Source organism: Gymnoscopelus microlampas, assembly GCF_963454915.1.
Source record: "Gymnoscopelus microlampas genome assembly, chromosome: 20".
Lineage (NCBI taxonomy): Eukaryota > Metazoa > Chordata > Actinopteri > Myctophiformes > Myctophidae > Gymnoscopelus > Gymnoscopelus microlampas.
Window position 1 is genome coordinate 18,629,965 of NC_139957.1, and position 26,544 is coordinate 18,656,508.

The 26,544-nt window shown below is 38.3% G+C and overlaps 3 protein-coding genes across 9 annotated transcripts; 2 read left to right on the forward strand and 1 right to left on the reverse strand.

The window, feature by feature from the left end:
• The first annotated feature begins 220 nt into the window (after positions 1-220).
• Positions 221-11,720, forward strand: slc5a6b (solute carrier family 5 member 6). 4 transcript variants are annotated; one of them, XM_084045804.1, is made up of 18 exons: positions 221-926; positions 1,089-1,524; positions 1,672-1,737; positions 2,794-2,845; positions 2,935-3,002; positions 3,638-3,792; positions 4,306-4,446; positions 4,923-5,052; positions 5,561-5,649; positions 7,148-7,260; positions 7,430-7,500; positions 7,597-7,683; positions 8,035-8,216; positions 8,394-8,500; positions 8,592-8,713; positions 9,715-10,982; positions 11,033-11,430; positions 11,461-11,720. In XM_084045804.1, the coding sequence occupies exons 2-16, from the start codon at positions 1,177-1,179 to the stop codon at positions 9,856-9,858; spliced, it is 1,875 nt and encodes a 624-aa protein (XP_083901930.1). In that variant the 5' UTR covers positions 221-926; positions 1,089-1,176; the 3' UTR covers positions 9,859-10,982; positions 11,033-11,430; positions 11,461-11,720. The 4 variants fall into 4 exon arrangements, with proteins under 4 accessions (XP_083901930.1, XP_083901928.1, XP_083901929.1 ...); XM_084045802.1 differs by having other exon boundaries at positions 11,033-11,720; XM_084045803.1 differs by having other exon boundaries at positions 9,715-10,978; positions 11,033-11,720.
• Positions 11,721-14,330: 2,610 nt separating this feature from the next.
• On the forward strand, positions 14,331-22,638 carry adgrf3a (adhesion G protein-coupled receptor F3a). Of its 4 annotated transcripts, none has more exons than XM_084044955.1 (17): positions 14,333-14,427; positions 14,631-14,685; positions 14,790-14,802; positions 14,927-15,058; positions 15,154-15,306; positions 15,587-15,693; positions 17,022-17,080; positions 17,179-17,303; positions 18,194-18,424; positions 18,943-19,197; positions 19,342-19,485; positions 19,734-19,933; positions 20,040-20,231; positions 20,334-21,671; positions 21,811-21,852; positions 21,954-21,989; positions 22,078-22,638. In XM_084044955.1, the coding sequence occupies exons 1-17, from the start codon at positions 14,384-14,386 to the stop codon at positions 22,135-22,137; spliced, it is 3,186 nt and encodes a 1,061-aa protein (XP_083901081.1). In that variant the 5' UTR covers positions 14,333-14,383; the 3' UTR covers positions 22,138-22,638. The 4 variants fall into 4 exon arrangements, with proteins under 4 accessions (XP_083901080.1, XP_083901081.1, XP_083901083.1 ...); XM_084044956.1 differs by having other exon boundaries at positions 14,397-14,427; positions 14,589-14,685; XM_084044957.1 differs by lacking the exon at positions 14,790-14,802 and having other exon boundaries at positions 14,355-14,427.
• Positions 22,639-23,665: 1,027 nt separating this feature from the next.
• ankrd66 (ankyrin repeat domain 66) lies at positions 23,666-25,263 on the reverse strand (the record flags this gene model as incomplete). The annotated part of the gene is made up of 3 exons (XM_084044553.1): positions 23,666-23,768; positions 24,268-24,496; positions 25,125-25,263. The coding sequence occupies 3 exons, from the start codon at positions 25,261-25,263 to the stop codon at positions 23,666-23,668; spliced, it is 471 nt and encodes a 156-aa protein (XP_083900679.1).
• Between the last annotated feature and the right edge of the window lie 1,281 nt (positions 25,264-26,544).

Here is a 26,544-nt window from a genome sequence, read left to right on the forward strand (position 1 = left end):
CCAGGGAGCATTTGTGTTGTTAGAATGTTACAAACATATTCCAAATATTCCACATACACAAGTTGTTTGAAAATAGCAAAACAACAAGCTCACAAGAGCTTGGTTTAAAGTACTCATCATGTGGCCTAGTTGCTTCTTTTGGGCTTGTTTTCCTAGACCTGGTTGCTTATTTCTCTCACAAAATATGGCAACACAGTGCTGCTGTAGTAGTAGGGTCACGTTGAGTCAACCTGCGTGACAAGTCGTCTGATCAGGATGGAGCATTGATTTATATAAATATATATATATATATATATATACCACCACGAATGCAAATAAGAAAGATAGTTGATCAATTGGGAAATGTGTTCATGGTAGTGAGAAGCTGCTGCGCTACTTTTAGTGTCGTACTGGACAGCAACAGACTCACCAAGACAAGTTGGCGTGAACGTAGCGTTCTTGAATGTGACTTTGCACAGGTTTACAACCTGCTTCTCGGGTGGTGAGGTGATGTGTGGCCATTGCTCGTCTCCTATTCGTATTAGGGTGACGTGGTGAATCCGTGCTTTATTAACTGGTGTAGTTCTCTCACTTAGTTAGTGGCGTCCTCTTACAGAGTGTGGCTTTAGTTTAACAGTAGGCTACTCACTACCAACAACATGCAACAGCAAAAGAGCGCCCCCTTGTGTGCCTTTGGACCAGTCTGTATCATTGGATCCCCTAAAGGAAGGTAAAGTTGACGTAGAGAGCTTGTTGTTTGACCTCGGCCTCTAGACTGTATCCATTCTCCTGCCAAAGATTAGAGTTTGCCTGCTTTTCTGCAGCGTGCCTCCAGTCAAATCACAATGACTTTATTTCTCTGGAAAGAAATGGAAATGTAGCAAAAGGTGGAGACAATCACTATTTGACATATCTGGCTGGCAGACTGAAGTTGAGGACTGATGAAGGTATGTGGTCTGTGTTACTGACTCCTAGTCCCTAACGTTTCTTACAGCAGTAGAATATAGACTTTTTTGTGGGAATGATTTTAAGGAAACAAGACTATTATATATACCTGTATTCAAATAAATGTGTTAATCAGTGATTCCATTAATTTGCTCTTCCTCAAGGCTGCAGGGACTTCCTAACTGATGGGAGTGGAAAAAGGCTCTTCTTATTCCTGCCATTATCTGCACCAAGTGCTCAGACACTGGCCAGATGGATCCTTCTGACCAGAAGACCTTTCATGTTGTTGATTACGTAATATTTGCTCTCCTACTGGCTGCCTCTTTGGGCATAGGGATTTACCATGCACTGTCAGGTGGGCGCCAGCGTACCACACAGGAGTTTCTGCTGGCAGACAGGAGCATGCACTGCCTCCCCATATCCCTCTCGCTCATTGCCTCGTTCCAGTCGGCTGTGGCTATTATAGGTGTGCCAGCTGAGATCTATACGTATGGGACTCAATATTGGTTCATAGGCTGTGCCTACATTCTGGGTCTGCTCATTCCTGCCCACGTGTTCATTCCAATGTTCTACAGATTGCACCTCTCAAGTGTTTACCAGGTGTGGTCAAGAAAAGCAACGGTTCACTATGACATTTAAATCCATGAGTTGATTTATTGGGTTGTTATGTCTTTTGGTGAGAAATAACGTGGGTTATATTGGACGATCGTTCCCCTTAACCATGTAGGTGTCACTGTTGTTTTACAGTATCTTGAGCTGCGCTTCAGCAAACCAGTACGTATCTGTGGGACATTGACCTTCATCTTTCAGATGGTAAGTTCCATCCTAGACCTAACAAAGAGGACTTAAAAGACAAAATATACCAAAATCTGTTATTTATTTCCCAAAAGAAGACCTTAATATTATGCAATGCTCACATGACATTCTGTGTTGCTCCAGTCTACACAGCTGGTTTAATGCCCTGTGGAATGTAACTGCCACATGCTCTAGGTCCAAATAACGCCAGAATCAAATTTACAAAGTGCTTTTACACAATACATTACATTACATTACAGTCATTTAGCAGACGCTTTTATCCAAAGCGACTTACAATAAGTGTATTCAACATAGGTAGGGAACGAAAACTACTAATCACCAGAAGTCTTAAGTGCATTTCCTGCAAAAAAAAACAGCAACCAAGAGTATACCTAGCACTAAGGTAAAAGTGCAATATATCAGCTACCTACTTTCTTAAACAGATGAGACAAAATAGCAAAATCAAATGAGCACGAGCTCAGACAAATAAGTGTATCGACTAAACAAGATCCAATAAAACAATACAAAACTAAAACAAGATACATATACATAGAATTAAAATAAAATAAAGTGAAAGTTTAAAAAAGTGAAACGGATTCATATGGAGAATAAAACAGACAATATCAAACAATGTTATTTTAAAATTGCGTTGTGGGTGGATGATGGGGGAGTTAGGGTTGGGCGGTGGACCGTGGGTGGGCATCACAAACGTAACATGCCCATATATGGAGACCACTTAAAACTAGATGGCATGTACTCTCATGTACAGTCCAGTCTTAAGAAGTGCTTTAGAAGATGATGTATATAATGTGAAACTGTGTATTAAGAGTTTGTGTTTATTGCATTGGCCTGCCATGAATATACCCTTTTATTCTAAAGAGAAATCTAGTCTTATTGTCGGTATGTTGTATTTTACTCAGTAGATATGAACCTGAACATGTTTACAGTTTACAGTTTAGGTATTTAGCAGACGCTCTTAATCCAGAGCAATTTACAGTAAGCAAGGACACAAGACGTTCAATGTATTGTAAAGTTGCTATACTTTGTAAATAATGTTATTCTGTTTTATTATAGGTTATCTACATGGGGGTATGTGTATATACTCCTGCCTTTGCACTCTATGCAGGTAAAGCACTCCATCCAGTTGGCTTCTACAAATCTGAGTAAACATTAAGTTTTTTTTTCTTCAATTCTTTTTTTGTTCTCTTTCTTTAGTTACTGGATTTCAATTATGGGGAACAGTGCTGGCCACTGGACTAGTATGCACATTATATACAACAATAGTAAGTAAAATAATTAATGTTAGATTTAAAACAGTTCCCAAGAGAGAGGTTTGAATATTCATACCGTATATCATGACACAATGGAACTGCTGTCTGATGGCACACAAGGCTTCAGCCAAGCACGTTGACTTACTTGTTCATCTACATTCACACACCAGTTCAAATCCATTTGAGCTGAATTAGAAAAAAAGAGTCAATGTGAACATAGGACAAAATAAAACGAAACCATGCATTCTATCTAAAGAGATGGAAAGACAGGGATGTAATGCAGGACATAAGCAAGATTCTTGTCTATAATTTATTGAAATACAACATTCAGTTTCACTATTCCTTTATCAAACAATGAACAAGCCTGGCCACGTGAAATTACATTTCCAGGAAAAGGCTTTAATGTGGATGTGGATGCATCTTCTCCATGTGTTTTGTTGTTCAGTGTAACACTGTAGCCTAAAATGTGAGTTATACTTGGTTGCGAGTGGGTGTCACTCACCGAAAATAGTAGATTTCCAAGTCCCGAGACCAATACAGGCACCAACACGCACTGGTACGCAACTATAACTATAAATCTGGCATAAGATAAACTACATGGTTTCTCTTCTAATAACAATTCACTCACCTTGACTTGTTCTTGCCAGGGGGGGCTGAAGGCTGTCATCTGGACAGATGTGTTTCAGACTGTGGTGATGTTTGCGGGCCAGTTGGCCGTCATAGTGGTAGGAATACAGCAGACTGGAGGGGTCTCTGTGGTCTGGACCAAAGCATGGGAGGGGAACCGCATCTCTGGCCTCGAGTGAGTGCACCTATCCACTCAATACTGCAAAGAAATATGCAAAAGAAAATGCCCCCAAATTTTAAATGAAAATGTATTTTACACCCTTTTAAATCTGTTTTTGTACAAATGCTTTTTCCAGTCAAAATTATACATTTTCTATGATATTATTTTCTTGATTGTTCATACAGTACTTAATATTGAATATATATTCATACAGTATGCAGGTTCATATGTCTAGAGTCTACTGTCCCTTTGTACTGTTAGAATGCAAGGTTCTGTCTGTATGTACTACTGTGACTGATGTTCAACATGTTGTTATGGCACAGCATTGTTAATACACAGTAAAATCCTCAGAGTTCATTTATCCATTTGTAACTCAGAGAATGTGCAAATGTAATAATGGTTCATGGTTACATTTGTACACTCTCAGATTTAAACTAAGACTCAGGATTTTACAGTTTAAGTGATTGTAATTCTGTTCATCAGAAATTCCTTTTTATGTTGTTTTCTAAACATTCTACTTGCCGTCAGTCTAAACCCAGATCCTACAGAGAGACATACCTTCTGGACACTGGGGGTCGGTGGGGTGTTCCTCATGTGGTCACTGTATGGAGTCAATCAGGCTCAGGTTCAGAGATACCTCAGCTCTCGCACAGAGAGAGAGGCTATCAGGTACTGTAAGGCCAGTAGGCCACCTCAAAATAATAAATACATACCACATTTTGTTACTTAATAATTAATATACAGACACCTGATGTGTGTGACTACGCAGTAAAATCAAATGTATACAGTAAATTAACGTTTTTCTTTTCTTTCTTTTTACTGTGAACATTGATAGTCTGCTGGCCATAGTAGTATGTTTTGCACTTGCATGTGGTGATTCCCTGTTATCCTTGTGTCAGGGTCTACTAAGATATAAAGATTGTAAATATTTCTGTATCAATGTCACCAAGATAAACCCCTGAACATTTGCGCTACACTGATTTAGTTACATTTGATTAAAAAAAAACAACAACTTGGTGTTAAGTGACTGGCTGACCTTGTTGCATAATAGTTAAATACTAGATGTGTCAGAAAACTAGAGTAAGGGTTACTGCTGACATGAAATGCTTTGTTTTACATGTCTTTATTGTTGTGTTTTTTGGCAGGTCATGCTACATGGTATTTCCCGCTCTGCAGGTGGCTCTGGGCCTGAGTTGTGTGATGGGACTGGTGATGTTTGCCCGGTACTGTGGAGAGGATCCCTCCAGCAGGCTAGGTTCTGCTTCAAGAGATGCGGTTAGTGGGACTACATTATTTCATATATCGGTATCAGTATCATAATTCATTGGAACAGCTGTGTACATTTGTGGGGAATCAGAGTGGTGATTTTTCAATATGGCAGTTGTTTTCGTTATTAGTTCCTACGCCTAACATTGGAAGTGCCCTGCTATTTTGTCCTACTTTCTCCAACTTCCTTATTATTAAATGTGTGTATGGGGATTACACTATTAACCTCTATTAAAACCCTGAAGAAGTCTCAATTCTAGACTATAATCTCCAAATCCACCAGGTTGCAGAGCTGCATAACCCACAATATCCCATCGTGATAGGAAGTCCTTCCATAATTTATGTCAAATACATCTAGAATGTTTTACATTTTACCTGAAATGTAAATATGACTGCCTGTTGAACTGACTGCCTTGCTGTCCATGCGGCGGAAGAGTTGAGATTTTTCCTGGAAAGTTTGATTGTAAGGAAATCTGAATTACCAGGACAAACATGGTAATGCAGTATCCGTCCACAGATGGTGCTATACTTCGTGATGGATATGCTGCAAGGTCTGCCTGGTCTCCCTGGCCTTTTTGTTGCTTGCTTATTCAGTGCAGCGCTCAGGTATGTGTATTTTTGCTCAGTCAAAACATATGACTGGTTTTGTGAGTGATGTGCCAGAAGTAAAAATCCCATTCATTTTCTGCATAGAGAATTTGATTATATCGGCTATAATGTCTTAACAATCCAATGTAGAATTACCATGAGCAACATTATATGTTGCCACTGGTCTGTATACAATCAATCCAGTTTTAAGAAACACATGTTTAATTTCCGAAGTCATGGAGAAATACTTCTCTACCTCAATCCTAAAGTGTAGCTGCTGACATCACTGATTGGTGGCGCTTGCTTAAACCATGGAAATGTTACCACCGCCCGTGAATTTCATGTGAGATACTGCTACATTAGATCCCATAGCCAAGATATATGATCGTACGTAGTCATTGAAAATCACTAAAAGTAAACTACAATATTTTACAACGCTATTAACAATATAAACAATGGTTGAAGTTAAGAAGAAGCAAGCTAAACGATCGTTTGATTGGAAGCATTGGAACATGCGCGATGGTTTATGGAATGAGTAGTTCCTTCACAAATATGTAAACAGTCTTGTACCTTCGCATTCTTTCTGCGTTTTCCAATTCTTTTAATGAACCGAATCGACTGTTTTGTTGCCATGATTCACTACGTTAACTGGTTGACTTGAGTCCAGGCTTAAAAGTCTTTACATAAAGATTTTCTGAAATGTCTATGGATTAAAAGAATGGGAAATTCTCTTCCGCCATCTGATCAGTGCCATTCAAAAAGTGGGCGACCACTGTTGAACTCTATAGTGCCTCATCTCACTTTTTACAGCATGGTTACCGCGCTACTAATCTGAGTTCCCAGAAGTTTTCGCCAGCTCTGGCGAGGAACTTCTGGGCCAGAGCCCTGGTATTTGTGGGAGGGATGTATCTTACGCTCTGAATCTGAGCGGACACGCCTCTTACCGGTCTGAGAGCTGTGCAACTCGTCTAAAAAGTCCGACGAGAGGCAAACAGCAGTACACAACAATGGCGGCCGAAATTTCTCAAGGGGAAATTGCTTCCCGTCGATCCTATTTAGATGCAACACCTACTGCATGTGGATCCTGCCCCCTTTTCTTCATTGGCTGTTGATTTGAATCACAACGCAGTGGCCGCGCCCCTGCTGTCCAAGCTCCGACGCTAACCCTCCCAGACTACCGCGCTACTGATGCACTTACTTTGCCCCATTGCCAATTGGTTTGCAAAATCACTTTGGAGTACTGTTCCCTTTTCAGCTGCTGCAGCAGTGCAGTTAGGGGCTAGTTATGTTTGCATCACATACAAGAAAGACATTTTTGTAGAACTTGTGCACGATAAAGCTATGATGAGGAATGATTACAGTTTGGGTAGGTTATCAAGGGAATAGGGACTAATATTATTTAGGTTGAATTCACCGTCCTTTACCATTTTAAATGGTGATATTTGGTAGTAGTCATCTTTGGTTTGATTCCGGCTGCAGACGTGTTTGTTAAAGTTTGTTTGATCTGGTTCCACAGCACCATCTCTTCTGCCTTTAACTCACTGGCCACAGTCACAATGGAAGACCTCATCAAACCTCACTTCCCCACAATGACAGAAGCAAGGGCTACCCTGTTGTCCAAAGCCCTAGGTTCACCGTTTTAGCATTTCTCACTATATATTATATTTACAGTAAATGGATCAATTTGCCAAGTAATGGGTGATACACAGTGATCATGTATTATATGGGATTGGTAGTGATGACAAAGTTCTCAGTAAGCATTAGTTCTAATATTCAAACAACCTTCCCTCCCATCTAGCAATGTCCTATGGTCTACTGTGTCTGGCCATGGCATATCTAGCTCATTTGATGGGTGACTCTGTTTTACAGGTAAGCACACCAAATGCTAAATCAAATAATCAAAATAATTTGTATAGACTATTTAATATGCTAGAACTGACTTTCATAAATGTTATTACACACCAGGTGGCTTTGAAAATCTTTGGAATGGTTGGTGGTCCACTTCTTGGGTTATTTTGCCTAGGCATATTCTTCTCGTCAGCCAATTCCAATGTAAGTTCTCCCCCTGCAGGAAATGTACAGTACTGCATGCAAGTAAAATTATGGGTGTTCATCATTTATCTATAAAAGTGTAATTGTCTATTATTGAACACAAATCATGTTTTGTTATTCTGTTTCTGTCAGCACATTTAAATACTCATTGTGATGTATTGATTTAGGTCTAGTTATATGTCTCCATATATGTAGCAGCTATTCCATCCCATCATGTTGTAGCGAAAGCTATTGCCGCTGGTATACAGTGTAGTATTAAAGATGACATTTATTTTTTTGTAGCCTACAATCTAAGCTAATCTGTGTATTGACAAATCTTCTATGATGTTTTTTTGTTCTGCGTTTCACCAGGGTGCGATGGCCGGGCTCGGGGCAGGCCTGGCGATGGCTTTTTGGGTTGGTATAGGGAGCGTTGTCACCCAGAGCTCCAGCCCCAGATCTGTGTCTCATAACTGCACAGCCACGCTACTGTCAGGAAACGCAACAGCAGTTATTCAAACTATGCTCAGTTCAGCTGTGTCTGTCACTTTGAAGTAAGGCAAATTGTTTTGTTTAAAAGTAGCTCATAAACTGCTTTACTTTAGTTTCAGGGATGAATCAGCAAACATTGTCATCATCGTTGTATTTATTTTTTCTCATTTATGAAAGAAACTTAATTTATTGTTTGTTTGGTCGGGTCAAGACCTTAATTGCCATTGTTTATTCTTCAGCAGGCCCACTGGGCTGAGAAGATTCTATTCACTGTCTTACATGTGGTACAGCGCGATCAACTGCTTCACTGTCATTATTGTTGGGCTGGTCATCAGTTTCCTCACAGGTAGGGGCTTTAGTTCTGATGAGTAGAATGCATGAATATACATTTCATTACCATGGACCTATCCCATAAAAAGATATCTTCTTAATTTGAGGTCCAATGAAAGAAGAGGATGTAACACCAGGCACCGTCTACCCCCTGTTGGGAAATATGCTGTTTTTTCTACATAAACCTAACAAACTGAAGCTGTGCTGTGCCACCCCACCAGGACAGAGAGTAAGTCAATCAAATAATTTACATGTTTTTAACATTCGCTTGACGGCAGTAACCTACCACACAAGCGGACTTGAGATCAAATTGGCCTTTTTTTCTTGCGATTTCATTGGCCACTGTCTCCCCTCGGGGGCTCCACACGTCCTAGCACTTTCTCCCCCACACAACGGGGATACCATTGTCTTTTCAATATTGATTAGCTTGGCGTACACAACATTTCAATCCCACTCACACCTCACAGGTACGCTTCATTTGGCTTAGAGGCAGAAAACAAAATCTAATATAGCTCGGAATGTGTGTCTTGGAGGAAAATATTCCCAGTCCTTGCCAGTGGATATCCACGTTTGTTAAATACCTGCAGTTCAGTGGCGCGTAATTTTGCCCACCCAAATAGAAAATCCTGGCTACGCTACTGTCTGGGAATAGCTCTTCCCACGATCTGTGAGTGCTGCAGAAGGTGGTGAGGTCGGCCTAGTGTAGAGTGTACCACAGTGAACTCTCGTAGTACAAAGACAAGTGAAATAAACAAATGAAATTGATGTATATGTATACCTTCTGCCTTCTTGCTCACATTCCCCATTGCTGCTAAAGATCTCATTCCCTGCCTTAAGAGGATTTCATACGTGCCTTAAGAGGTTTATCAAACCTGCTGTTCTACCTTTTATTTATTTTTACTTTATACTTGACTATATTATTAGTCAATATTATTTTTGTTATCTTGTTATATTGTGGTATTGTGTTCTGGCGGAACATGTCCCACCAACATCTTTGCTGCTTGTACCTGAATGATTGAGTGACAAATAAACCCCTCTTGATTCTTGATGAGAATGGGAGAAAGACGGGTTGATGTGTGCCAGAGAGAGAGAGAGGTTGACATGTGTACCCCAATTCACAAGATGGATTTGAACCGAGGCCTATGCATAATTGGCTGAGCTACCTTGGCACAACAAAATAAATAAAGAATCGGTATCTGACCAGAACTGCGTTTTTGTTTTTTCTCATAGATACCAAGCCGTCAAAATGGACCTCCATCACACAAGGAAACCAATGGATTGGTTAACCCTCTGGAAGATGGCACATTACAGGAAGAGAGAGCAGGTTTTCTTAACTCTCACACAACTCTGGCAGAGCATGAGACAGCTGTCTGATGTCTTATTCCCATGAAAAGAGAGAAAATATATATGACATAACGTTGTTTTTTCCAGCTTTACACTAATAAGCTAGTGACTGACAGAAGGCTGGGGTGGTGGTGAGGGGAAGGGGTTAAATAGAGATATATCCCTATCTTGCGCCAGCGCAAACCTGGTGCTATCTGCTTTTAGTGCTGTGCGCCACAACGCAACTGCATTGCGCCTAGGTTGTCTAGATCAGTGGTTCTCAACCTTCTCTGTATCAGGGTCCACTTGAAAATGTCACTGGTTCTCAACCCACAGGTTGAGAACCAGTGGTCTAGATACCACAGTGGAATGCATTTGCACGTGGGTTGATCTTAAAATAAGGCGTGGTCTAGCACGATCAGGGCGCACTCACTGCTATCTTCCCCACAGACTTTGAGCTCTAACTTAAGACCAACTTGGAGCTGGTCTTGTCAGGCTAGAAGTGAGGCACAAGTGTTAAGTTAGTATTTATACAGCGCAAGGACACTCTGCGCATTGCAGGTCACCATCAAAGGGGAGATGACAACACACGGCGCACACAGCCGTCCATCATGCTTTAATAACTTAAAAAAAAAACAGAGTGAGCATGTGATTAAGTTGATATGAGGAGATTTTTAAAGCTACAGGCTGAAGAAAAGCAGCAGCACAACCCGTTTCATTCCATTTGATCTGAACACAACACTCACATTCAACAGTTGAGGTGGCATTTAAAGCACTTCATTAATCCAGGAAATAAAACGATAACAATTTGACGCTGCTATGTGTGTTAACAGACGAGCGGTAATGGAAACAAATGGAGCGTAGGCTATGCCTAGTTGCGTGCATGTGCACTGAAAATATCTGATCTACAAGCCCAACACGTTGCTGTGCAACGTGTTTATTTGAACTGTCCCTGTATTTGGATTTTAACTACAGTTATTTTTCTGTTATTTTATATATATTTTTATTATGTTGTATTGTATACATGTGTTTAAGAAAAACAAATACATTTGTATGTCAACTACTTGCTCAAATAAAACAAATTTGAAACAAGAGAAAATCTACAGTATACCGTATAATTATATAAGTGTATATACTGTACAGTATATCTATCTTTACTGTGTGTGTGTGTGTGTGTGTGTGTGTGTGTGTGTGTGTGTGTGTGTGTGTGTGTGTGTGTGTATAGTTTTGTTAATGCAAAAATACACAAGTTTGCCATTGAATTGTTGAGATGAATTTGTCGTATTAATTTGTACAGCGTCGTACAACATTAGATGCTTATACTGTATTTATCATTCTGAACACTGTACATTTGCGTAAGCTACGTACCTGCTACCGAGCCATTGCTGAACATTCATAAACACTGCTGTTTTTGTAGTTGTTAAAATGAGGTATTATTCAAGGACTGGGCTACATGAAAGAGAAACTGTTTTATACTTTATACTCTTTGTGTGCAGTATTACTTCACCACAAACCCTATATACTGTTCTTTGCTGACCAGTGTCCCCTAGTGGGTCTATACTTGGCCCCCTACTTTTATCCCTTTACACCAATTCTCTTTACTGAAAATAGCAAAGCTCACGTGTTGCAACACAACGCATTGTGAGCTTGTAGATTGGCTATTTTTGCAGAATGTTTGCCTATTTGTGAGATGTCTAGAATAGGGACTCTGGGGTTCATGTGGTTAAGCTGTATGATTGGGCTTCAGTTGTACCCCTTTGAGATCATGGCTCACTTTATACAAACAAATAGTCTACTGAACTTTGTATATGTGCCTTAGTTTTGCTGAAACGCCATTGTTTTTATCATACGATTAAAAGATGATGTATTTTGTAATTTGTACAACTTCATTCTTGTGGAGATATTTTGTCCATACATGAAAATAAAGTTTAAAATTCTTGTAAATGTATTGCAAAATGTGCAGTAACACACACAAACATTAGTGAATATGGATTATTTTAGTAATAAAAGATACACAGTACATAGGAACACAGAGACTGCTAGACACATTGTGGTGCAATGGAACTGACAGCAGATCGACTTTTTCTCTTCATTTACATTTCTTCACCTGTTTGTAACTGATAAAGAAAGAGGGGAAAGAATGACAGACTAATAGACAGTGTTTTGATATTTTATTAGTATACTCGGTATATGGCAGGCTTTGAATAGGCCAAATTCAGGGTGAAAACAATATGCAAAATATGCATGCAAACTGTTGCCGGTCATATAATGATTTGCATATCAGATGACAGAGGAAATGTACTTCCAACTTTTTGCTTTATATCAACAGTGAACATACTGTATTTTAATTCTCAACATATTTATCTAGACAAAAAAATAAAATGGGCATTAGTCAAAGGGACTGTTTTTGTTATATCTTATACCATTCTTCTAACCATGCACCCTATGTACTGTGCATACATATTATTCCACTTATATAAGGAATATCTGACTACTCATATCAGGAATATTTGAATAGCTGACCTTTTTTCCTTGTTCTTTAAATCTATCTATTCGTCCTTTCCTGAAAACAAATGATGGGAGCTTGTATGAAAAATAATTTCACCCACTTTCAGGTACAGTATAATGGCACGACCACACCGCACTTTTATTCTACCTCTGGGGCGGAATCTGCCAATGCTTTGTCAATGCAAATGTGTGGATTCTTGGAAAACATCCACGCATTTGCATTGACAAAGCATTGGCAGATTCCACCCCAGTGGTAAAATAAAAGTGTGGTGTGGCCGTGCCCTAAAGGTGTAAAGTTGAAGTTGATACACCTGTGGGGCAAGCAAATTACAGTATGTTGAAAACCGTTATTAATGTATACTGTGTTTTGTCATTAATAATTGAATAGCACAAACCATCACCAAGGTGGCAGTTTGTCAATAACTGTTTGGATAACTGTTGAGATTGTACTGTACTTTACTATTAATTCACAGACAGTGGATAGATTCTACATTCATCCAGATACTTAATGTTGGTCTGTTGAAAGACTGCATATATTCACTGTTGATAGACTGTACAGTACATACTGTACGTATAGCCAACATATTCATTGTTGATAGTCTACATGCATTCCTTCATATGTAATCATTCATATATATAAAAAAAAAAAAAGAAAAAAAATTATATATATATATATATATATATATAAATTGTTGAGTATATGACATTTTCAATCATATACTCACAAATCTCTGTATCTGTCTGTGTCCCTTTTATGCCCATACTGTATGGAGATCCCTAATGACGTCATAGTACACTACTCCAGTAGGTACTGTGGGTATAATGGGTACTCTGACAACAGGTACAACGGTTATTGCATAACCAGAGGGGCATGCGTCCCCAACGGGTATCACCCTAGTTTAATTTCATTTAATTTAATCCTGTTTTTATATATTTAAAAGACTGTAGCGTAGATACAGTATATTCCCTCATTCAGAGAGCTAGGTCTTGACTCTTAAGCGTACTTGTACCTCTCCTGTGTTCAATTCTTACTGCTGTTGCAGTAAGAATATCTTATGGTGGTGTTGCGGTTCTTCCGGTTGTCCCCTTTTGGCCAAATCTAACATCATAATGCATTAGCCTATGAGGTACCAACTGTAAGAAATAGAAAGTGGCTGTTGGAAAGCTACAATCTGTAGCTTTTATGTAAATGATTTGAACTCCAGTTTCCCGTGGGGGAAACCAAACCAGAGGAGATATTGGGCTTGACACGAGGGTCTAAACTTCTCAATGTAAGAGTACTAAGATCACCTCCAACAACTAGGCTACAGATATCATTTATATTGTATTAACATACTCTACCATGCAGATCTGTTAAATTAACCTTTTATTCATTAAAATAACGTACCGATTGCAGCTTTAAAAAAAATAATTTGAGAAGAATATTATTTTTTACTCCTTTATTTTAACCCAATTTAGTAATTATGCCAATTTAATTCCTCCCCACACATTTCGGTGTTGCCACTGTTGTTGTGGCAACAGAACTGCCAAGAACTAACATGCAAGTCTAAGACTACACTTACCCTGTGACATCACTGAGAAAAGATCAAATCCAACTGCATAGGAAACATTACATCGTACTGTGTGGCATACACTGGCATCTTTTTCAACATACTGTAGATGTTGACACTAGAAAACATTTTAACATTTTGGGATACTCTTCATATATATAATGTTGTGAACTATTTTGATATATTAGCATCTCACGAAATATTTCAGAAATGAAGACTTTATAATAGTATAACATGCCTAAATGGAAAAGATTGTGGAACTTTGGACTTTGTGTTGTTGCACAGCAAACACTCTCGAATACCAAACACAAGCATGCCATACAACCTTCCAATTTTGATAGTCAAATTAGAAAGTCCACAAGTCACGTAACAGTACTACTTTGCATGTCTACAGTAAATATGACTGCACTGTCAATAATGCAAAGAGGATAGGGGGAATTTCGTATCTAAAATATAAGTATAGTCAGTGGCTCTCCGCAGAACATCAATCAGCTTATGTGGGTATTGATGTGGAAAGGATGACAGAGCGTGCTTATGTTTTCTTGATGCAAATCAAGTACAGGTTGGTGGATCTATATTTACTTTTACAAGTAAGAGAACAGGTAGTTTTTTCCAAGTATAATAAAAACAACAGATTAGAAAAAACAACAACAAAATTGAATTAAGTTAAGTGCAAGGATATATTTAATCAATCACAAGAAGTGTAGTTGTTTTTGCCAATAGAAATGCAGAATAATATATTTGACAGCCTGCTCCACTCTGCAGGATCAGAATGAGGATGTTCATGTTTCTTTTCATTATGGGACTAATCTACAATCAGGTTGGTCACATTCCTTGGACATCAGATCAAAAACATTGGTGTTCAAAATTGGAATGTTTTCCTTTGTTAGCCATTGATTTACACTTCATCTATGTCTTTTGTAGGCTTCTGCGGAAGGTGGAAAAAAAACAGTTTGAAAAATCTCATGTTTACAATTTAAATAATGAAATGATACTTAAAATTGCTTGTCAAAATGATATGACACTTTCATATATTTTAACTTTTTGTGTGCATCTTTTAGGCAACTCAACACAAGTATACTATACTATTCTAAGTGTTGAGGAAAGCGCCATCAGCAACATAACTAAAATACTCAGCACTTTCAGCGCATCTAGCTCTACTATGCGTGTTGATGGCCTTAAAATGACAACAAGTAAGCAAATGTGTATTGCTGTAAATTCTACATTCTATTCCTCATTTTGACTGAGAATGTGATAAACCCAGTGATTAAATGCATAACTTTTTTAGAATGTCAGACTCTCGAGGATGAACTGAACTGTACCTGTGAGCCAGATCACAGATGGAGCACTGAAGTTTGTGAGTCTCACCCCAAGTGCTGTGGGGAGAGAAATTGTGCTTTTCCAGACAAAACCCCTCAAATGTGTTATACAAACAAAAGAGGTATTGTGAATAAAATATATTAGGTCTACTGTTTGTGTGTACTCCCAATAATGACAGTTTGTGTGTGTGTGTGTGTGTGTGTGTGTGTGTGTGTGTGTGTGTGTGTGTGTGTGTGTGTGTGTGTGTGTGTGTGTGTGTGTGTGTGTGTGTGTGTGTGTGTGTGTGTGTGTGTGTGTGTGTGTGTGCGTGCGTGCGTGCGTGCGCGTGTGTGCGCGTGTGCACGTGCATGCCTTCTTACATAATTGCTGAATACTGAAACTAACATTATTTGTCTTTTTAGTTGTTATCACTGGATCATGCACACTACACACGAGAAAATATTTCGACAGCATGGAAGACACAAACTCAGAAAAATTTAAGGTGCTGAGTCAAGAGCTGCTGGATCAGGTATGCTGAAGCTCATAGTAGTTTCTTGTTTTTTGTTGTGACGTGAGACAAGACGAGAGGCTGATTCGTGATTCATACACAGGTCCTCGCACTCACTAGGAGCATAATGTAGCCTAATAATAAATCATGGTCTATGGCTGTGAACTAACTGGCTGAGCCGTGCACCAGGCACCCCACTCATTAGATTACTTTGAAATTATGAAGAGCTGGTACACTTATTACACTTAAAATGGTAGCATTGATATATAGTTACCACGTATGAGGTCATTTTAATGTCTACTCTGGCTTTTTTGTGCACCCCAGACAGCTTTTAAGTTGCTTGATTCCATATTTAGATATTTGACGTTCATTTTATCAGACACACACCTATAAACCCATTGAACTTCAAACTCCATTTTAAACATGTTAGACGTGTCAAACACATGTCCCTGGTTCTAGTAGCTGATATTGTCCTTCTAATGTGTGAGGGGCCGTGTTTTTTCAATAACCTTTTTAATTTATTCTTTAATTATATACATTTTAAATTTTCTTCTTTCTTTTTTTTGTTATTGAAAATATAACACAGCCCCCTCACACATTAGAAGGACAATATCAGTCACCAAAACCAGGGACATGTGTTTTCAATGAGTCTAGTTTTCAAGGTTTGAAGTTCAATGGGTTAAGGAGGGGTAAGTGTTTTAAAATGAAATGCCCCTTAAAGTGAATGAGAGGTAGATAATTCCCAAGGGGAAATTGAGGTGACAGAATATATTAAACCCAATTTGACTTCGTCGTACACAGTGTTCCGTGCCAAACATAGCTGATCTACAAGCACAAAATGTGTGACGAAATGTGAAACAGCTTGTAGATCTGCTATTTTCGTGGTGTGGCACGGTAAAACGACAGAGCATCAATTAGGCTTACCGATACAGTCAGCAATAGAACCACAATAGTAGGAAGATTTAGCATCAGAACATATTATGGGCAATACATCTCAGCAAAATCTCTAAGTTAATGCTAATACAAAAAGCAGTGCCTATGTGTGCAAAGTTCAAATGAATCTTATCCTATATTAAAATTGCCTAATGGGTGGTGCGTAGTGGCCCAAACCTCTAGCACTGTATGTTTGGAGAAGCAAGATTGCTACGGTAACACATCCTGTAAAGTGAAAGATGCATGCCACATATTACATACCAGAGGAAGGGTCCAAACACTAGGCAGACGAATGCATACAGTACATTTATCCATTACAAGGCCAAAAGTATTCAGTAGTATACAGTCAGTAATGAGCCATTTCATGTGTGACTCACCACCATTAACATATAATATGAATGTTATTTGTCTTTTAGATGAAACCAGTGTACAGCACTTTGAAAGAATTTGACACTTTGAGAATAATAAAGTTGAGGTAGGCCAACTCCAGCATTTTGACAAAAAGTGCACTTTGTAGTGGTTTATCTAACTTGTTTTGCACATCTATCAGAATTGTTTCTATCTCCCTGTAAGGCGTGGATCTGTGATTGCTGATTTTGAAATTACACTTAATGCTGATGTCAATTCTGATGAACTGGCCAAAAAATCTGAAGAGTTGCAAGGAAGAATCAATGCAACTTTTACGCTGGAGACAGCCGGTAAGTATGGAAAACTATAGCTTGCCATTAATTAGAAATCTCATCAGAGAAATATCTTGCTCTTTAATGACATTAAAGCCCACATTGTTCAGCTACAGTATCCATAGTAGCCTGTACATAAATATAGTGTTTGTTAAGTAACAGGGGTCTCTCCATCTCTTCAGCTGTTTAGTAAACAGAAAATACATTTTCAGGTTGGGATACCAGTTTTATCCAATCAGAAGAGAGAACTCTTTACAGGTTACAGGATAAACAAGTGAAATTGTAAGTGATGAAACAAAAATAAAAATATAAAAATGAGCAGACAAAATTGGAACTTGAACACTAAAATTGAAGCTTAAAGATTATCTTTGTAAAAGGAGCATAATTTCCGTTTACGAACATACTGAAGATATGGTGTCTGAACAAACACTTAATATCATTAATAGCTATTGGAATATAAAACCTTAAGGTTTTAACAAACCCCTTAAAAGCCTCAAGCAGTTTTCTCAGAATCTCTTTTTAAGAATGTTTTCCTGTATGCCTTGACATAGCATTAGGTTAGATGATTCTTCTTCACTTTGGTTCTCAAAGCACCCAAAAGTACCAAGTACCAGGGGTCCCCAGCCAGCCAAATTTTAACATTTTTACATTTTTAACAACACAAATCTTAGATGGGGGTGCCTCCAAATATATATTATCATGAAAAGGTTTGATAACCAAATTCCATGCCATACGGAAATGTTTTAATTTTGTTACAAGTACTAGTCCATGTAACTTTTTCCCCATGCAATTTGTATGGTTTACCTTTCTTTAAGATGATCTGGAAAAAGCCAGCTGCAACTTTTTCAGTTATTGTTAAATGTTAACATATCGTTCATATTGGGTTCATTGTGCAAATTTTTCCACAGGTCGTGTTCAAATGGACATGCCACCTTACCCTGTGTCTGTTAACGGTGAAACCAAAATTAACTGCTCAGTAGATGAAGAAATGGACCCAACGCCACAATGGACCCTGACAAAAACATATAGGACAAAAATGACAAAAATATTTACCATAGCCGATGGTTCCGAGTCTGACCTGACATCAGTAACCAAGAGAGCTACACTCACTCTGAAAAACCCATCGGCAATCTGGGAAGGTACATGCATTTAAGCTATTCACCTGTTTCCTAGGCTTTTCACTGTGTTCCACTTCCTGTCTTTTGGTCCAATGAAATCCAATGAAACCGGTCAGATGACTAATGATATCCAATGAAATCCGACAGGAAGTGGAAAACACAAGCCTAGGAAACAGGTGGATAGGCTGGGCTCCGAAGCAGGTTTGAACTGGAACCACATGTGAAAGTGTTGTGTGTTTCCAGTTCAAATCTGCTACTGAGCCAATCAAATGAAGCTATCTGAAAATGAACTGAAACAGGATACAGATGTGCCACCTTCTGAAAACTGGGACTACAGTTATTATGCACAGAGCTAATTTGGGGGTCCTTGACATGAAGATGTTTGAGAACCACTGATATAATACACATATATATATATTAGTATTTTCAAGAGGCATTTGAATATATTCTATATAGATGCATTGATGAGTCCTACTGTATGTTATCCGGATTATTAACAAAACCCTTTCCCTTATTTTGTGTTTTGCTTCAATCTATAGGGCTCTTAACATGCACCTTCAAACCACTAAATATGAGTTCTGTGGCAATATCTCACTCAGCCAGTAAAACACTGGATATAGCACTCCTGCCAGAAATTGACATCATCAGTGACGCACAGTTCCCACACTGTACACAGGATTCAACAGAGGTAGTTACGGTTGCAGTTAAATGTGAGATAAAGAACAACTCTGAAACGTATGATGTCCAATGGGGAGGCTCAGGCAACAAAACAGAATTTAATGTAAAAGTCTATGGTAAGTGTGTTTAGTGTCGTCTCAAGCATTCTCATAGTCATTTTATCTTGATTTGTTTTATTTTCTTTAATTCATCCATTAATTAAAACCACTTTGAATGTATATTTTCATTTACTGACATGACAAATCTCCATCTGTCTACAGAAGATGAAGACAGAGTTACTTATGTGGCTGAAACAAAAGTAGGATGCGAGACCCGGGATAAAAAGCACCCAGCAGTTATAACATGCACGTTCAGTAACGGGAGGCAAAGCATAAATGATTCGCTCACAATTGAAGTCATTTACTGTATGTTTAATTGTTTCTACTTATCAACATATACAATTATAGATTACATGAAATTAAAGCATATTGTGGATTACAAGTTTTAAGTATGTTAGTAGGAAAGTACTATCAATGTATATTAGAATAATTTTGCTTATGAAAGCTACAGTCCTGAACATTTGTGTGTTTGATTATTTTTCCAAAAATGGATATACAGCCTTTTGTAAGTAAATTATTTTAACTGCTGGTAGTATTTCTGTTTGTTCAAACAGTTGATTCTCAATTTTGTGCAAAAGAGGGCGACTGGCCAAATACCAAAGCTAACCATACCGCTAGACTGAGATGTCAGGAAGGTCGTGGAGAAAGATTTAGGAAATGTGAAATCGTGAAACATGAAATAAAAGGAAGGTGGAAGGATGAGCTATCACAGTGTGTGAACGTTGACCTATATAGTATCCTTGAAGACACATCAGTAAGGCCTACTTTTCATTCCTGATATTGTCATTTGGTAAGCACTGTAACTCAGACAATGAACATGCGCTTTGAGAAGATTTAATTAATCATAACTGTTTCAACAGATTCTTGACAAAGGCCTTGGAAGTCTAGATGAAAATGCTGGAGATTTATTTGTTCGTCTCAAGAATTCCACTACTGACACAGAGAAAATAAACACTTATGCTAACGTGAATGCGTCTATTAAAATTCTCTCTAACATGCGAAACCTGCAAACATTAAAACCGGATTACACATACAAAGAGACGGTACTGGATGTAAGTTAAGCAATTTTAGATAGCCTTTACTATATTTATTACCATGCTTTTCATTATCATCACTTGTAGATTTGCAATTCAAACATTCTCTTTTCTTTTCAGGACCTTGTTGAATCAGCAAGTAATATCCTTAGTGACTCACTTCAAAAATCATGGAAAGAGGACCAGCAAAATGACAAAGAAAATCAGTCAATGGCTGAAAGATATTTACGCTCAGTCGAGGGACTGATTAATGCAACAAATATAACAAATGTCAATGTGAGTAAGACAAACGTAGAATTAGTGGCGTGCACCAGTACCCGGGAGTCACATTGTACAAACACAGTGCTCAACGTCACCGTCTCTGTGGAGAACTCAGGTTCCAGCCCTGTGAAAACAGCAGGGTTTAGAAGGCTGGGTGAATACCTGCCATCCAAGAACCAACATAGTGAGATTAATAGCCTTGTTGTTTCAACAACTGTTGACAACATACAATCTCCGAAGGTAAAAATAGACTTCCATTTGATCAACGAAAGACCTCGCAACAGAAAGATAGAGTGTGTATCATGGAGTGAAAGTGAACAACAGTGGACTGAAGATGGCTGTAAGTGGGGTGGTCCCACTAATGAAGCACATTGCGAGTGTGTTCATTTGTCCTCTTTTGCAATCCTCATGTCCAAGCACCCACAGCATGTTCCATTCATAGAAGAGATAACTTATGTAGGACTGGCTTTGTCCATCATTTCCCTTGTAACTTGTCTGGGAATAGAATTGGTAGTCTGGAATGATGTCATCACAACCAAAAGCTCATGTCTTCGCCATACTGCACTCGTCAACATTTACCTGTGCTTGCTGATTGCAGATTCCGCTTTCCTCGCATCTAGTTTCCCTGACAAAATTACAGAGAATTGGTGTCAGATATTTGTGGTGGTAAAGCACTTCTGCTACCTGTCCATGTTCTTTTGGATGCTGTGTCTGAGCTTCATTCTTCTTCATCAAACCTATTTCCAGTTACATCAGCTTACCAAAAGAAAGTACATGGGCATCTCATTTTTTCTGGGTTATGCATGTCCTTTCTTGATTGTTGCAATCACATTCATTACCAATGGCAGTGGTGCTGAAGGCCTCTACTACACCTCTGAGACATGCTGGCTGATTTACTCTGGGCTCCTGAAAGGGACTGTACATACATTTGTTATGCCGGTTGGTATAATTGTGATGTTCAATATGTTCACTATGGTGTTGGTAATCTTGAAGCTCTTGGAATCTCCCAAGGGTTTAACAAGTAGCCTTCATGCTGAAAAAGCAGCTACCAAACACATCCTGAGGACAGTTATCATCCTGACTCCCATCATTGGTACGACATGGATTTTTGGATTTGCCGTATGGGCTGTTGACCTCACATATGGAGTCATTGCTTACATTGTCAATTACGCCTTTGCCCTGCTGAATGCATTCCAGGTATGATCCTGAAATCAACAAAATCATGTTCAAGTAAACATTTAGATATATGCGTGCATTGACCATGTTCACATGAAGGCCATTGTTCTTACATCATACATCAGACCCTGTTTAGTAACGTGTCATGCTTTTTTTTCAGGGTTTCTTCATTTTGCTGACAACATGTTTGGCAGATAAAGCGGTAGAGTGCCTTTAATTTAAACATGGGTTAAAGAATCATGGTCATTGAAAACATGATGCACAAAAATGTGTTAAACCTTTTTTTAAATTCTATTTAAACAGATACGAGATGCACTGACGAAGCGTGGTAATGCTCAAGTGAGTCTACAATACATTTAAAATATATATATTTTAGATTTAACATGACAGCTGATCTTCACCTGTTCATTTCAACTCTTTTCCCTAGAACCTGTCCCAAAATACCAAGAGCTCCCTGAAGCTTAAATCTGCATCGAAGAAGAAATGAAAACTGGTTCAAATCTGTGTACAATTTTCCACTTCAAGCAACATTTTACTCTATCATAGCATTTATCTGTAAATTAGACGTTGCATCCTAGGCCTATGTACTGTAATCATCATTTCATGAGATTTGGACTGTCAATTTTTTGTTAATTCAATTGCAGTTCTATGCTGAAGTCATGTGTTTCTATAGGCTTTGTGTATAGTCAGTGGTTCTACATTTCTTTCTTTCTTTTTAAATTTGTTTTTATACTTGAATTTGTATTTTTTGTTCTATGTCTCTGTATTGTATTTGCTTTGTTCAGGACCCCAGGAAGACTAGAGGCTTATCCGTGTGTCTCTAATGGGGATCCTTAATAAGCATAAACATAAACATACAAGCAACTCCGCGTTATATGGTTTCAGAGAGTTACAATGTTCTGTAAATGCATTGTGGAAAACAACATAGCAATGCATTGATATTGAAAATAAAATGTACTTGATTTTTGAATGCAGCACTACGTCACTTTTTTTTTAAATTAATACATTTTAATTTTGTCCAATCTGTCTGTATGGTAATACAATATAACTTATGTATGGTAATACAATATAACTTATACAATTGGTGTGGCTGCATTTTGTCTCCCTGCTCTTGTATTGAGTCATTTAGATCATGTCAAAGGTCATGTCTCACCTAGACACAGGATCTGACAAGACTTTTCACCAGATTCAATTTATCCCCTGAGCAAGCAGGTAGGCTCTATCAGCTCAATGGTAAAAAAATCAGCACTTGCGCAGGAAACCGGGTTCAACACCGGGGTAGAAGAAGAAAGTTACATAGTGCAGCTTTAAGTGTTTTTAAAAGCATATATTTTTATACTTAAAGGTGCAGTAAGTGATTTTCTTTTGTTAAAATAAGTGTTAAATATCTCTATATTCTGATAGCCTAATTGTTGCCTTTACACTACAGTATTTGTTCAGTAACAGGGCGTCTCCCTGTCTCTCCAGCTCTTTAGTGAACAGAAAATAAATGTTCAGGTTGGGATACCAATTTCATCCAATCAAGAGAGAGAACTCATACAGGACACAGTATACAGGATTCTATAGTCATAGCCTTTTTGAGTGTTTTTTCCTAATAAAGTAGATTTTTTTTATTGTTGTTTTCTCCTCCCCCCATGTAAAGCATCTTTGGGCACTCTTTGGAAAAGCGCTATATACTATAGTGAAATTGGAAGTGATGAGTCTGATGACAAAGAAATGAGCAGACCAAATTGGAACTGGCCTACTATAAAATTGAAGCTGATAAATGGGTACTTTGGCATGATTTGATGAAATTGGCAGCCCACCTGAACATTTATCTTGTTTATTTAAAAGCTGAGATGGGGAGATTGACCCCTGAGGCTGCTACTGAACAAATAGCCTAACCTACTGACTCTATAGCAACAATGATTACAAACAATATAGAGCTTTAACGGTTTAACAAAACAAAACAAAAAATACGTTTTGTTTTAACCTATAAAAATATCACTTACCCTCCCTTTAAGTAGCCTACTTTTTTAAAAGCCAAATACTGGTTCTGCCCATTCTTCATCGGTGTCATCCACAGAAATGTCTTTATGTGCTGCCATCTTGTGGTAGGCCTTGGACTCTGACTCAGCACTGCAATATAAACAGAAGTAGTGTAAATTGATTTGATACATTTGAGGTCTTTTTTTAAAAAAGTAGGCTAGAGACAGAGAGAGCAATTGTCACATGAGGATAAACTCATATTTATTTTTGTGGCAATTATTACTTTAAAGAGAAGAAATTAAGAAATGAACCATCAGTGGTGGAAAGTAACATGTAAAATACATGTAGCCTACTCAAGTACTGTATTGGATTTTTTTGTTACTTTACTGGACTATTTCCATTTTTCTATACTCTTACTTCTTCTCCACTACATGTCAAGAGGCAAATATTGCACTTACTCCACTACAATTATTTGAAAACTTTGGTTACTAGTTATACTTTGTAGATATACTATACTTCTGTACTTTTACTCAAGTAAATTTAGATTACCAGACTTGCAACAGAGTATTTCTGCATTGCAGCACTTAAGTAAACAATTTGAGTACTTTTTCCACCACTGTGAACCATATTCATTATTCATAGTCATTACTTTTGAAGAAAGCGAACACAGTGCTCGTGCCCGTATATTTGTGCTATCCTGACAGGTCTGTCGCCACAGCGGTCCTCCCTGTCTATGGGCGCGTGCAGAGAGTGGAGCAGACGCAACACAGCCAGCCGCCCTGCCTCTGCAGCGCAGTGGGCAGGTGTCCATCCCTGGTCGGTCCTGAGGCAGGACCTGGCTCCGTTTTCAATGAGGATTCTAACGATTTCAGTGTGCCCTGAAACAGTGTAAAATACACAGTGGTGTAAAGTAACTAAATACATTTACTCAAGTACTGTACTTCTATATTTTATTTTTTACTTTACTGGATTATTTCCAAGTTTCAGTACTTTTACTTCTACTCCACTACATCTCAGAGGCAAATATTGTACTTGTACTCCACTACAATTATTTGAAAACTTTAAGTTTAAACTAATATTGATTATCATTACAAAACATACATTAACCACTTCAGCCCTATATACATTTCGGCCATTTGAAAATAGCCAATCTACAGCCAATCTGAAATGGGACAATTCTGCAGATTGAGTACTTTCTACTTTTGGTACTTTAAGTACATTTTGATACTAATACTTTTGTACTTTTACTAAGTACATTTTTAATTCCAGATTACGCGTAACAGAGTGATTCTACATCAGTATTGATACTTTTACTCGAATAAAAAATGTGAGTAGGCCTACTTTTTTCCACCACTGGTAAAATACGGTTGCAATTTCTTCCTATGCAGATAAATAACACTGAAATGCAGATGATATAGTTATTTAATTTGGAGCAAAATTAATTAAAAAGTCAAGACATGAGGATGGCATATATATCCCACTACTACAGTAAAGCGCAACAGCTACCTTTCGCTGCAGCCCAATGGAGAGGCGTCTTGTAGTTCCAGTCAATGTCTCTGTGATTGAGATTGCATTTATTTTTTCTCATAATTTCCTCAACTACATCAAAATCCCCAGCCGCTACTGCCTGATGTAACTCTGTCATTTCTCAGGACGAAAAGGTTGCCAGGCAACATGTATCAACAAGAGGGTGCCAAAGTCTGGATGGATGATCCCATGGCCCGCGGGTATGCCCGAGCTGTGATTGGCTATTGGTTGTCTTGTCAACATGCACAGAACCTCTATGCATAGAACACATAACAGCTGAATTATTTTTATTAGTTGACTCATTGGCTAAAATCAGCGGTTTCAACACAACCCTGTATCCCTTCTGGGGGATGAGATCTACAGTAACTGGTCCAAACTTCCATCTGGTCAAGATACTGCTTCCCATGGCAACTCGATGTTCACTTCCAAACTAAATATGTATTGCCTCCCAGTGGTCAACCTTAGCTTACATTAGTAATACCAACCCCCAGGCCTAATCAAACTACAGTAGGCTTCTGACAGACATGATGGAAGCCAGTGAACCTTTTGTAGCTCTATATTCTGTATATATTTTTATACCTTTAATATTCATACAGTGAAATCCTATTGAGATACAAGATCTTTCACGAGAGACCAGTTTAGGGTGGCAGCTGTACAAAGTTGCGTCAAACATAAGGCAAAACAAATAGCACACTTTAGGAATTCATAAAAAAAAATACATTCAAGTAAAGAAGCAGGTGCACTATCCGAGGGAGTTTGCCATCAGATCGGACATTAACCTGTTAAGACGCCCTGTCCATAGACATTTTTAAATCCATTAAAGTGTTAAAGAGAAAGACCCATTTATTTTCTCTGGTCTTTGACTAGTCTCCAATAGATCTTGCCCTACTGTTCTTACGTTGTATTTTACCGTTATATTTTTTATTCCAATCTACCAATTTTATCTAATCAGGACAGAGCACATACTGTAAGTGAAATTGGAAGTGATGATTTTTTTTTTTTTTTTTTTTTAAGCCGATCTCCTGGTTGGATAATCAAGATACATACTGGGGGAAAAAACAAGCTCAATTAACTTTGCAGATACTTTATTGACAAGTAATCATGGAATCAGTGGGTGGCTGAAATGTATTTACTTAAAACAATATTTATTAAAAATCAAAATGACATGGCCAGGTTGTGTCAGCTCAGCATCCCGACAATGTGTTTATCCCCCAGTCAGTGATAAGGTCAGGGTTCAGCTCTGAAACAAATGAAAAAAACCTGGATCAGATATACAGTATATATCAACTATATAGAGCATTCTGAACACAATGGAGTACTAAATGCATTGTATCCTTTGTATTTGGGAAACTAGGGATGTCCGATATTGGCTTTTTTGCCGATATTAGGCCAAATCTTA

What these genes read in the sequence shown, in the direction of transcription:
- adgrf3a (XM_084044954.1), top strand. Translation starts at nt 14,384, where the DNA reads ATGACAGAGCGTGCTTATGTTTTCTTGATGCAAATCAAGTACAG. An exon ending in TTGATGCAAATCAAGTACAG is followed by an intron (nt 14,428 to 14,630) that starts GTTGGTGGATCT and finishes TCCACTCTGCAG; the next exon opens with GATCAGAATGAGGATGTTCA. An exon ending in ATTTAATGTAAAAGTCTATG is followed by an intron (nt 19,198 to 19,341) that starts GTAAGTGTGTTT and finishes ATCTGTCTACAG; the next exon opens with AAGATGAAGACAGAGTTACT.
- slc5a6b (XM_084045802.1), top strand. Translation starts at nt 1,177, where the DNA reads ATGGATCCTTCTGACCAGAAGACCTTTCATGTTGTTGATTACGTAATA. An exon ending in TGCCTTTGCACTCTATGCAG is followed by an intron (nt 2,846 to 2,934) that starts GTAAAGCACTCC and finishes CTCTTTCTTTAG; the next exon opens with TTACTGGATTTCAATTATGG. An exon ending in GCTGTGTCTGTCACTTTGAA is followed by an intron (nt 8,217 to 8,393) that starts GTAAGGCAAATT and finishes TTTATTCTTCAG; the next exon opens with CAGGCCCACTGGGCTGAGAA.